At 25.6% G+C, this 13,619-nt stretch overlaps 2 protein-coding genes across 2 annotated transcripts; both read left to right on the top strand.

Annotated features, from left to right (window-relative positions):
- Positions 1–1,062: 1,062 nt before the first annotated feature.
- Positions 1,063–13,146, top strand: LOC145943961 (uncharacterized). The gene is made up of 18 exons (XM_083051881.1): positions 1,063–1,206; positions 1,529–1,648; positions 1,770–1,887; positions 2,353–2,614; positions 3,472–3,588; positions 3,653–3,743; positions 4,043–4,185; positions 4,302–4,434; positions 4,517–4,560; positions 10,316–10,487; positions 10,755–10,874; positions 11,007–11,124; positions 11,613–11,880; positions 12,007–12,123; positions 12,184–12,274; positions 12,619–12,761; positions 12,857–12,989; positions 13,061–13,146. Exons 1-18 carry the CDS (start codon positions 1,063–1,065, stop codon positions 13,112–13,114), a joined length of 2,388 nt encoding a protein of 795 aa, XP_082908007.1. The 3' UTR covers positions 13,115–13,146.
- Positions 5,970–9,475, top strand: LOC145944069 (uncharacterized). Its single transcript, XM_083052082.1, has 9 exons — positions 5,970–6,113; positions 6,427–6,546; positions 6,666–6,783; positions 7,283–7,541; positions 8,212–8,328; positions 8,393–8,483; positions 8,776–8,918; positions 9,036–9,168; positions 9,247–9,475. Exons 1-9 carry the CDS (start codon positions 5,970–5,972, stop codon positions 9,298–9,300), a joined length of 1,179 nt encoding a protein of 392 aa, XP_082908208.1. The 3' UTR covers positions 9,301–9,475.
- Positions 13,147–13,619: the final 473 nt, after the last annotated feature.

The following is a 13,619-nucleotide window of genomic DNA, read 5'->3' as shown; positions in this document are numbered from 1 at the left end:
CAAAGAGGAAGCAAAACTTTCCATTTCAACATTGGCGGACTGATTGTGGCATCCTTAAAGTATTTTCACCACGGTAGGAATTATAAATTACATTATATTATAAATATTATAAATTACGTAAGATTTAAAGTACTTTACACTAATAATGCAATATAAGATTTTTTTACAGTTAACGAGATTAGTGTTCTATTTCACCGTTATTCTATATGCAGAAATAATGCAAAGATACATTATCTGACAGATAGAAATTGACTAAATAGAAATCGGTTATAATTTACTTTTCACAAGTGATATATTCAAAAAAGTAAAATGTGTAATATCGAGAAATGTTGGATAAATAAATTAATACATCACCGTATTGGCATTAATTCTGTTTCCTAATTGTTGCATTGTTTTGAAATTTACAATCATTTTCCATAACAGATATCTATTTAATCTCTACACACATACACACACACACACACACACACACACTATGGTATATGTATTATATTAAGTATAGACATATATAATACATTGTATATATCTTTAAAAAATATAAAGCAATATTTAATAAATTAATGTTAGCTTGAAATGTATACGGAATTAAAGTTTACATATTTTGACAAATAAAGTCCATGATATCTTACATAATACTTTAGCGGGAATAGTTTCATAGCTGATTTGCGAACATACGTGGCAGACTGACGTTCCTCTCGAAAGTCAAGTTACTCCTACGAGCGTATACATAAGAATGAAGCATGTGTACACCATGTCACTGGAAAAAATCGACTGCGCTTGCGCCGACTTCGATCGAAAAAATACCTGATGAATATTTCTCTGTGTGACATACACATTTATTAAATTTCTTTCTATGCAAAATCGCTTAATCGCTTCTTCCACAAAATTACATGTGCTTCGATTCTATAATATTTTGTACTTTATCCTAAATTAGATAATTTATGAAAAAAATTTACTTTAAAAGAGCGATTCAAGACTACTTAATGAAAAGAAGGAAAAAAAGGACAGGCGAATCTTTATTAATGTTTCCGCAGTCCAACATGCTTCTATGCTCGTCAAATAATGATCTGCATCAAGACTGAATATTTTAATCTCAATCGTATTCTCCTACTCGCCATTGGTTTATGGCCATATCAGAAATCAAAATTTGTTCGGTTTCAGGCAATCTTGTTCTTTGGTATTTTGATAAGCTTTGTTATATTACAGGTATGTCTATATTTTTAATCGTATTGTTATAGAATATACACTATCATTATTAATTATAGCAAGCGCTAATTTTTATGCAATTTTTTAATATGTAATCATATTATATTTAATTATATATATTTAAAATATATTGATAATAAAGAATATATTGCAACTGCTATAGATAATTATAAAAAATTTTATCACATTATTATATATTATTATACACTACAAAGTAGATTATTGTTTTATTCTTAGAATTAGTAAAGTAAAATGTTCTTTCCCTAAAGAAAAATGTTTCTTTTTTTAAAGTAATTTTTTTAAATAAATTGAATGATTGTAGCTTACAGCGCTTATAACTACAAAATGCACTTTTGATTTAATCATAAAAGTTTTCTGTGCCACAATATTCTTTAGTGTTACCGTAATTAAATACAACATGTTCTGGATTAACGCTCATCATGTGAGTTAAATTCTTTGTGTACTTGTGCACAAAGAAATATTTCTAATAATTTCTAATAATTAAGTTTTTATGTATAACAATCATTTCCATCTTTTCCTAAACATTTTTGTTGTAATGATAGGTGAAAAATTTATTGGAGCAACTACAGTATATCTGTAATGAGTTAAAAGACGAAAACGAAATTGCTATTTTTATAAAGTATGGAAATAGCGCAAAACGTTGTACAGCTATAATTACATGTAAGACTGCATTTCTTGTTAAGAAATACTATATATCATACTATATGTATATAATTATTAGTATGAAAAGCACATGAAAAACATGAAAGATAAAATTTTAAAAAAATCAAATTAAATTAAAGATTCCACGATACAAATTAAAATTTTTAATAATTCTGCTTAATTATTTCGAGTAACACTGTTAGCTTAAATTTATCAGCTTTTTAGAATAAATAAATAAAAAGCTTAACTTTATCATTATATTTATCAGCTTTCTAGAATAAATAAATAAAAAAACTTAAAAATATGTTTACACAAATATATGTATATTTCTACAATATATGTATAACATGTTTACTCTTAATTGCTTTTAATTATCATTTTAAAAATGTACAAAATTTTAAACATTCTGCAATAATGTCAAACCAGAAAAAATAGTTAAGAAACAACAAAATATGTATAACTATTTCTTTTAAATGTTCTTAGCGTTCGCTATATGCGCTATATTTATTACTACTTTACTACCAATTTGGCCACAAATTCTTGATGTTGTTTTGCATAAAAATGAGTCTCGACCACGTTCGATAATACAACTCGTGCCTGAGTATTTCGATCAAGAAAAATATTTCTATTTAATTTTACTCCATACAAACGTAGTTATTTGGATAGGGTCGACTACATTGGCAGCGACAGGAGCAATGCTTTTAGGATATGTTATATACGCATGTGGATTATTTCGAATTGCAAGGTAAGAAAAACAATTTAAGAATAATTATAAAAATAATTGCAAACAAATCCTATGTTGATAAAATCAATTTTATAAAAATTTGACAGCGTAAATAATATTCCACATAATAAATAGTATTTTTTCGTATATACTTTCCTAATTACAAACAAATCCTTTGTTTGGTTTTTTAATGTCTCGATACAATCAATTTTATAAAAATTATACAGAGTAAATAATAATCCAAAAAGTAAATAATATTTCTTCGTATATAGTTAATTTAATTTAATTTTAAACAAAATAATTACATTTTTTATGATATCAAAAAGTTCTAATCATTTTAGTAATGTCATAATTTCCTTTAAAAAAAAAAGAGACAAAAATATAATTAAAAATTTTTAATTAGCACTTTCTCCATTAAGTTACTTCTCGTTTCAGAAGTTTATAAAAAAAAATTGTACTTTAAAATAAATACAATTTTAATGCCATTGTAAAATAGAGCGCGTGCAATAGGCTCAAAATAGAATTTAATCTATTTCTAAATCATTTTTGCCACAATTACAATCACTCAAGGATATAAGTATAATATCAAACACTGCTCAGTTTAAAGAAAACTTAAAAAAATTTATTGACTTCTAACTATTCTGTATGCAAAAAAAATGGTCAAATTAAAATTTTCGAATTTTCTTTTATGAAAAATATATTTACATAAAAAATAAATTATTACTTTGAAAACATGAATAAATATTAATGAGTTTCTTTGTACCATGCAAAATATTAAAAACTGCTATTTCTTATCTAAAATACAAACAAAAAATACGGAAAGATGTTATTTTCTTTGTCTATATCTCGTATATTTACAGAAAAATAATAATTCACAGTTATCGCATCGAACAAGCAATGACAATTAAAGTGCTCGAAAATATTCATCTAAAAAGTCGAACTATGATTTATAAGGAAATAATTTATTCTATCGAAATGCATCGCAAGGCTATAAAGTTGGTATGCATGCGATAACAATTGAATAGTGATCATTGTAATTACATTCTATTTTTTTTAAAGGTTTTCCGAATTTTTTTTGTCTACTTTTGAAGGCTCCTTCTTATTAATAATAGTAATTGCTGTAATATCTTTAAGCCTGAATATTTTTGGAGTAAGTATTTTCGAACTTTCTTTTTTTAGAAAGAGACATATACTATACCATTTCATAATAAACAAAATTCAAAGAATTCGTAGATGACAAAAATACAATCAGAACGCAATAAAAGTAACTGATAATATTAATAACGTGCTTAAAATTATAAATTGCAAAAAGAACAATCTCAACATGTTATGAATTGTTTTCTTTTATATCTCTCGGATATAATTTTTTGTAACATTATTATTCTATGCAAATTAAGTCAATCTTTTGTACATATAAAAAATAATTACTATATAATCATTATGCTTTAGATTTTTCGCGATGCATCGCATGGAAATAAAGAAGGATTTTTATTACATCTATTAGGTTTATCTGTCGTCCTCATATATATGTTTATAACTAACTATGCCGGACAAGAAATTACAAATCATAATAATCACGTATACTCCATTGCGTAAGATATAATTTTATATATTATTTACACAATTGTATATACATAAGTAAAATATATCATACATATCTCCTTCATTATTAATTTTTCCTATTTATCAAGAAATAATTATTTTATAGCTACAATAGTCGATGGTACATAGCACCATTACACGCACAAAAGTTGTTACTCTTTATGTTACAAAGAGGCAGCAAAACATTCCATTTCAATATCGGTGGACTGATTGTGGCATCCTTAGAGTGTTTCACCACGGTAAGAATTATCCTATTTTATAAACTACTGTAAAATTTAATATCCTTCCCACTAATAATGCAACAGAGGAATTTTTTTACAGTTAATGAAAGCATCAATGTCCTACTTCACTGTTATGAATTCTATGCAGGAATAATGCAAAGATATTATTATCTGTAGTTACAAGTTGGCTAGATACAAATCGGTTATAATTTACTTTTCACGTTTATAAAAATTTTATGTTTTTTATTCGCAAATATAATATATATATTTATCACATTATTTCATAGGTTCGATGGTATACGGTAGACGGCACCATTACACGCACAAAAAATTATACTTTTCATTTTGGAATAGTAAAATTTTCGACAAAAAATATCTCAGATCTGCTTATAATGTCATTAGAGTGTTTCGCCGTAGTAAGAATTACAGTATGTCATAAACTGCGATATACATATTGCTTAATATATTTCACAGTGTATTATAAGAGACACACTTTATTATTACAGCTAACAAAAACATCGATGTCTTATTTCACTGTTTTCTACGCAGCAATAATACGAAGATACATTATCTAAAAAAAAATCGGTCATAAAATGTTCTCCGCGCATTTGAAGAAATAAAATATAATTCCAATAAATTTTGCAGAAATTAAAATAATACAGAGTTTATGTTACTGCGTTTTATTGCCTGACTGTTGTGTATTGTTTAGATAAAATCAGGGGAAAATCATAAATTTATAATAATTTATTTTCCGACAATCTTCCTGAGTTTCATATTGATATATACATCGTGCAATATGTGTCTTTAAAAAGTATAAGATAAAATAAATAATAATCTAAAGTTAATTTTAAAATTACATAATGAATTAACTTATATAATAATAAAATAACTTATATAATTTCGAACGAATTTAATGTGATCAATTTTTGCATTAACAGCAATAATAAGTAATATATGACAAGAAACTTAATGTACAAAGTTGTTTATATAATATAAAATAATATAAAATCATGCATGTTTTAATTAAGAGCAACAATTATTAAGCTAGTTTCAAATATAGAAAACTCTGAATAATAATTCACGGTACCTCATATTTTGCTGGCGATATTTTTATAATTAATTTGCCAGTCAAGACGGCTCGACATCGTTTCTCTAGAAAAACAAGCTTCTCCCACGAGCGCACGCACAAGAATGAGGCATGTGAAACTGCGTTACTTGGAAAAAAATGATTGCGCTTGCGCCAACTTCGATCGAAGAGATACCTGTGTGTGTGTCAATGAATGTTTCTTTGTGTCACATGTATTTATTAAATTTTCTTCTATGTAAAATCAATCGCTTAATCGCTTCTCCTCAGAAAATTGTTAAAATACAATTGCTTCGTTTCCATAATATGTAGTGTAATTTTGTATTTATCCTGAGAATTAGATAATTTATGACAAAATGTACTCCAAAAAAAGTGGTAAGTTCAACAATACTTAATTTAAAGGAAAAACAAGGGATGGAAGCTTTATCATTCTTTTCACAGTTCAATACGTTCCCATGATCACAGAGTGATGATCTGCGTCGAAACTGAACATTTTAATCTGAATCGTATTCTCCTACTCGCAATCGGCTTATGGCCATATCAGAAATCAAAATTCGTACGGCTTCAAGCAATCTTGTTCTTTGGTATTTTGAGTAGCTCTGTTATATTACAGGTATGTACATATTTGAGTAGCTCTGTTATATTACAGGTATGTACATATTTCTAATATAGTATTATAGAATATGCACTAGATACATCATTACTATAGCAAGCGCTCACTTTTATGCAATTTTTAAATATAATCATATTATATTTAATCATTAATAATAGAAAACAAAAATGCAATTAACTGCTATACTAATAATTATAAAAACTTAATCATGTTATTACATATTATTATACAAATTAAATTACTGTTTTATTGTTTTTGTTAGTAACGTAAAAAATGTTGGCTGCGATTTTTTAAATAAATTGATTGATTGTAGCTCATAGCGCTTATAACCACAGAATGTACTTTTGACTTTATCATCAAAGTATTTTGCACCACAATATTCCTTAGTTTTTTCGTAATTAAATACAACATGTTCTGGATTAACACTCATCATGTAAGTTAATTGCTTACTATATTTCTACAAATATATATTTCTAATATTTATGTTTTTATATATGACATTGTTTTTCAACTTTTTCAAAATAGCATTAAATATTATTTGTGATGCGGTAGGTGAGAAATTTGTTGGAGCAACTACAGTATATCTGTAATGAACTAAAAGACGAAAACGAAATTGCTATCATTACAAAATATGGAAGTAACGCGAAACGTTGCACAGCTATAATTACATGTAACAAAGCATTTCTTGTTAACTATTATATGAAGACATTAAAAATATGAAAAACACAAAAAATAGTCATATAAGCAGATTCCAATCATAAATTCCGATAAATCCGATACAAGTTAAATATTTATATTTATAAAAAATTAACTATTTCGACTCTTACTTAGCTTAAATATATTTATCACCTTTTTAACAGAGTAAATTATAAAACTTGATTGGTAAGAAGGAGGATATGTACACACGTTTGTATATATTTCTACGATATACATATAACATGTTCACTCTATTGTTTCTTATTATTTGATTTTATATTTTTTATTTTATTTTTATTTTTAGTTTTTATTTTTAGACTATATGCTAAAAATATATAAAATTTTAAACATTCTGCAATAATATCAAAGCAGAAAAATGATTATTGGAAAAGCGAAATTTGTGAATTATGTATAATTAATTTCAGAACACAAAAAGAACAAGTTGTATAACTATTTCTTCTAAATGTTTTTAGCATTCGCTATATGCAGTACATTTATTGCTACTATACTACCAATTTGGCCACAAGTTCTTCATATTGTTTTATACAAAAATGAGTCTCAACCTCGTCAAATACAACTCGTGCCTGAGTATTTTGATCAAGAAAAATATTTCTATTTAATTTTACTCCATATAAACGTAGTTATTTGTATAGGGGCGACTACATTGACAGCGACAGGAACAATGCTTCTAGGATATGTTATATATGTATGTGGACTATTTCGAATTGCAAGGTGAAAAAATAAATTTAAGAATAATTATGAAAATAATTGCAAACAAATCCTTTGCATGTTTTTTATATGTCGATAAAATCAATTTTGTAAAAATTTGACGGCGTAAATAATATTCCACATAGTAAATAATATTCCACATAGTAAATAATATTCCTTCATACTTTCTTAATTTAAACAAAAATACGACATTTTATATGCTACCAAGAAGTTCTCATTTTTTTTAGTTATGCAAAAGTAACAATTTCCTTCAGAAAAAAGGAAGCAAAATATAATTGAAAATTTTCAATTAGCACTTTCCATTAAATCACTATTCGTTTCAAAAGTTAAAAAAAATTAATTTTGAAGCCAATACAATTTTATCGTTTTACAATGAAATTAAAATAAAATTTAATTAATTAAAAAATTTATTGTCACAACTACAACAATCACATAAAATGTATGAAATCGCTGCTTAATACAAAAGAAAAAACTATTTTAAAAAAACTATTTTATTGTCTTCAGACTATTCTGTGTATGCATAAAAAATATTAAAATTTAAACTTTAAAAAATGTTTCTGTGTCATGAAAAATATCAGAAACTGCAATTTCAATTCTAAAATAAGAACAAAAAATATATAGTGTTATTTTTTTGTGTATATTCTATATATTTACAGAAAAAAAATATTTACAGTTATCGCATCGAACAAGCAATGACCATTAAAGTGTTGGAAACTATTCATCTGGAAAATCAGACTATAATTTATAAACAAATAATTAATGCCATCGAAATCCATCGCAAGGCTATAAAGTTGGTATGCATGCAATAACAATTATATAGTGATTACTGTAATCATATTACATTTTTCTTAAAGGTTTTCCGAATTTTTATCATCTACCTTTGAAGGGTCATTCTTCGTATTAGTAATAATTGCTGTGCTTTCTTTGAGCTTTAATATGGTTGGAGTAAGTTTTCATGAGTTCTTAAAACTTTTATTTCTGAAAAAGAAGAATATATATTTTATAATAAATAAAATTCAAAGAATTTATAAATAACAAAATTACAATCAGAAAGAAATAAAAATAACTTATAGCATAAATAAAAAATTATTTTAATTATAAAATCATAAATTTTTCAAGAAAAAAATCTCAACATGTGAATTATTTCTTTTGTATACTTCAATTATTAATTTTTTTTGTAACATTAATATTCCATTAAGTTTTTTTGAACATATGAAAAATAATCATGATGTTTTAGATTTTTCAGAGTATATCGCAAGGAGAGAAGGAAGGATTTTTATTACACCTAATAGGTATAATTGTTCTCCTTTTATATATGTTCGCAGCCAACTATGCCGGGCAAGAAGTTACAAATCACAACAATCACATATACTTCACTGCGTAAGATATAGTTTTATATATTGTTTACACAATTGTACATACATACGTATAATGTATCATACATATTTCCTTCATTATTAATTCTTCACTATTTATTAAGTGATGATTATTTCCTAGATACAATAGTCGGTGGTACATAGCACCATTACACGCACAAAAGATGGTACTCTTTATATTGCAAAGAGGCAGCAAATCTGTTAATCTTAATATCGGCGGCCTAATTGTGGCATCCTTAGAGTGTTTCACCATGGTAAGAACCGTGTATTATAAATTGTGGTAAAATTTAAAATACTCCACACTAATAATGCAATAAGAGTCTTTTATGCAGCTAACAAGAATGTCAATGTCCTATTTCACCGTTATGTATTCTATGCAAGACTAATGCGAAGAGATACATTATGTGTAGATAGAAGTTGGCTAGATGCAAATCGATTATAATTTACCTTTCATGTTTGAAAGAGCAAAATATGTCATATCGAGAAATGTTGACTAAACGAATGAATATATCACAATAATGGCACTGATTTTGTTTTCTGATTGTTGCATTGTTTATGAAATCAAATCACAAATTCACAATCATTTCGTTTCCAATAATGGATATCTAATTAATTTTTATATCAACTATATTATATATATTAAGGACCAATTTCACGAACGTCGGTTAATTTTAACTTCCTGTTAAACTATATCTTTGTCTCTTATTAATTACGTTCATAAAAAGAAGATAAATATATAGTTTAACCGATGTTAAAGTTAACTGACGTTGGTGAAATTAGCCATAAGTATAATATATGTATATGATATACATATACAATACATCGTGTGTATTTCGAGAAAATAGCAAACAAAACAAAATAATATTTAGTAATATAAAGTTTGCTTCTCAAGTGTATGCAGAATTAGCATATGCATATTTAGGCAAATACAATCCACGCGCGATATTTTATACAACACTTTATATATATATACGGTATACTAATTTCAATAGTTTCATAGATGATTTATAGTCCACTGAAGTTCCTCTCTAAAGTCAAGTTTCCTCTACGAGCGTATAAACAAGAATGAAGCATGTGAACATCATGCGCCTGAAAAATAAAGCGATTGCGCTTGCGCCGACTTCGATCGAAAAGTTATGTCTAAGTATTTCTCTGTAAGAAATACACATTTATAAAATTTTCTCCCTTGTGAATTCGATCGCTTAACCATCTCTTCTTTACAAAATTATTCAATAGTACACATTTGTGCTTTATTTCCATTATTTTTGTACAATTTTGTATTTTACATAAATTAGATAATTTATGATAGAATTTACTCTATAAGAGCGATAAATTCAAGAATAACTTAATTTGAAGAAAGAAAAGGAGGAGATAGGCGAATATTTATCAACTTTTCCGCAGTCCAACTTGTTACTATGCTCGTCAAATAATGATCTGCATCGAGACTCAACATTTTAAACTCAACCGAATTCTTCTAATCGCAATCGGCTTATGGCCGTATCAGAAATCAAAATTTGTTCAGCTTCAGATAAGCATATTCTTTAGTATTTTGATAAGCTTTATTATATTTCAGGTACGTTTATATTTTTAATTATTGTAAAATGTGAACTAAACACGATATTACTAATTATACGCGCTTACTTTTATGCAATATTTTTAAATATAATCAAATTATATTTAATTATTAATAATATTACAATACATTTTTGAAAATTCTAGTAATTATTACATTATTATGTAATTTTAAATATTACAAAGTAAATTATATTGTTTTACTCTTAATAAAGTAAAGAATAATCTTTTCCTAATGCAATTTTTTCAATAAATTGATTTATTGTAGCTCACAGCGCTAATAACCACAAAATGCACTCTTGACTTTATCATCAAAGTTTTCTCTACCACGCTATTTTTTAGTTTTTATATAATTAAATACAACATGTTCTGGATTAACACTAATCATGTAAGTCAACTTCTTAATCTTATACTTGTACAAGCAAATATTAATAATTAAGTTTTCATATATATTCATATATAATATGTGCAATCTTTTCCAACTTCTCCAAAACAATGTTAAATATTATTGTGATGGTAGGTGAAAAAATTGTTAAAGCAACTGCAGTACATTTGTAATGAAATAAAAGACGAAAACGAAACTGCTATAATTATAAAGTATGGAAATGACGCGAAACGTTGTACAACTATAATTACGCGTAAGACAACATTTCTTAACTACCATTTTACTTATTATATTAATTACTATATATATACATAAAAAACATAAAATATATATGAAAAATAGTTATGTAATTGAGCAAATTCCAATCGTGATAAAAGTTAAATATTTAAATAATATCTACTGTTAAAGAAGATATATATATTTATCATTTTCCTCCATTTGTTTATCTAAACAAACAAATTGTAAAACTTTAGTGATAAAAAGAATGTTTACATACGTATGTATTGTATACATATATTTCTATATACAACACATGTATAACATACTTAATCCTATTCTTTTTTATTATTACATTAAAAATATACAAAATTTGAAACAATCTGCAACAATATCACAGAAGAAATGTGCTTAAAGAATAGTAAAATTTGTAAATTATCATAAATATATATATATAAATAATATATGTCATAAAATATAAAAAAACAACAGTTTATATAACTATTTCTTTCTAAATATTCTCAGTATTCACCTTATGCACTTTAATTATTGCTACATTACTGCCAATTTGGCCAGAAATATTTGGTACTGTTTTACACATAAACAAGTCTCAACTACGGAGTCAGACAATACAAATTATGACTGAATATTTTATCGATCAAAACAAATATTTCTATTTAATTTTACTACATACAAACGCAGTTTTTTGTATTGGGGCAACTACGTTGACAGCAACGGGAACATTGCTCTTAGGATTCGTTATACATGTCTGTGGAATATTTAAAATTGCAAGGTAAAAAATTGAATCTTGGAATGAACACGATATGCATGCTACAAATAAAATCTTCATTTATTTATTTTTTTTTATTTGTCCATACAATTTTGGGAGAAATATTTACAGCTGAAAAATTAATCACAGTTATCGTATGGAGCAAGCAATGACGATCAAAATGCTCGAAAATATTAAAATAAATAATCAGACTATGATTCATAAAAAAATCTTTTACGCCGTCGAAATTCATCGCAAAGCTATGAAGTTGGTATGCATGCGATAGCAATTATATATAACATTTGTAATATTTTATTTTTCTTCAAGGTTCTCCGATCTTTTGTTATCTAATTTTCAAGGCTCATTCTTTTTGATAATAATGTTATGTGTAATTTCTTTGAGCCTGAATATTTTTGCAGTAAGTGTTTTGCTTTTTGTGTTCTTAAAACATATTTCTAAGCGGAATATACATATATGACATAATAATAATAATAATAATAACCAAAATTGGAAATTTTATAGATAAAAATAATAAAATAAAAAACTAATATAAGTATAATTGACGATATGAATACCAAATTACGTTTATAAAATCATTCTTCGAAAAAAAAAAAAAAAAAAAAGAAAAATCTCAACATGTGAATTGTTTTATTTTATTTTTCGTTTATAAGTAACATTACTGTATCTTGTAACATTATTCCATATAAACTGAATAAATTTGTGAACATATGAAAAATGATAATTAAAATCATGATGTTTCAGATTTTTCGTAATGTATCACTTGGAAATAAAGAGGCATGTTTATTACATCTAGTATTTGCATCTGCCATTTTATTATATATGTTTATAGCTAACTATGCCGGTCAAGAAGTTACAAATTACAGTAATCAGATGTACACCACTGCGTAAGAAAAAAATTTTTTAATTAGTCGCAATTGTGTATGTGTGTGTATATTTATTTATTTATCTATATCTATACATTTATCATATTATTTCATAGGTATAATGTTCGATGGTATATGGCACCGTTATACGCACAGAAAATGATACTTTTTATTTTGCAAAGGGGTAGAAAAACTTTCAATCTAAATATCGCCGGACTGTTTGTAGGATCAATAGAATGTTTCGCCATGGTAAGTATTACCGTATGTCAAAAATCGTGATTTTTACAGTGCAATATAAGAGACGTACTTTATTATTACAGCTAATAAAAACATCGATGTCTTATTTCACTGTTTTATATTCTATGCAGCAATGATACGAAAATACATTATTTAATAAAAAATCGGCCATAAAATGTTATCCTCATTTGAAGAAATAAAATATAACTTCAATAAATTTCGCATAAATTAAATAATACAGGATTAATATTACTGCCTTTTATTATCTGAGTGATGCGTTTTTTAGAGATATAATTAAGAAACTATAATTATTTATTTTTCGAAAACCTTTTAATTTTTATATTATGAAAGATATATATGATGTGATTATGTGATACGTATCTTAGAAAGTATGAGATATAACAAATGATCACTAATAATTTTAAATTAATTTTATAATTACATACAAAATTAACATATATATTTATAAACAATTTTAATATTAATGGTATTGATTTTGTTTTTTGATTACATTGTGTTACATTGTATTATGAAAGTGCGAAATTTGCAAGCATTTTGTTTCCAATAATATGGATATCTAATTTATCTTTATATTAAATTTCATCATGTTATAAGTATGATAAATTGTTTATGTATATATTT

The sequence above is a fragment of the Prenolepis imparis genome, unplaced genomic scaffold (assembly GCF_030444845.1).
Source record: "Prenolepis imparis isolate NDT839.2.m4 unplaced genomic scaffold, iyPreImpa1.0 SCAF_12, whole genome shotgun sequence".
Lineage (NCBI taxonomy): Eukaryota > Metazoa > Arthropoda > Insecta > Hymenoptera > Formicidae > Prenolepis > Prenolepis imparis.
This window is presented reverse-complemented; position numbering and strand designations above follow the sequence as displayed.

Coding starts and splice junctions, on each gene's coding strand:
- LOC145944069 (XM_083052082.1), top strand. CDS start 5,970: ATGATCTGCGTCGAAACTGAACATTTTAATCTGAATCGTATTCTCCTA. Junction 8,329..8,392: donor ATCCATCGCAAGGCTATAAA/GTTGGTATGCAT, acceptor TTTTTCTTAAAG/GTTTTCCGAATTTTTATCAT. Junction 8,484..8,775: donor TGAGCTTTAATATGGTTGGA/GTAAGTTTTCAT, acceptor ATGATGTTTTAG/ATTTTTCAGAGTATATCGCA.
- LOC145943961 (XM_083051881.1), top strand. CDS start 1,063: ATGATCTGCATCAAGACTGAATATTTTAATCTCAATCGTATTCTCCTA. Junction 1,207..1,528: donor TAAGCTTTGTTATATTACAG/GTATGTCTATAT, acceptor GAATGATTGTAG/CTTACAGCGCTTATAACTAC. Junction 1,649..1,769: donor TCTGGATTAACGCTCATCAT/GTGAGTTAAATT, acceptor TTGTAATGATAG/GTGAAAAATTTATTGGAGCA.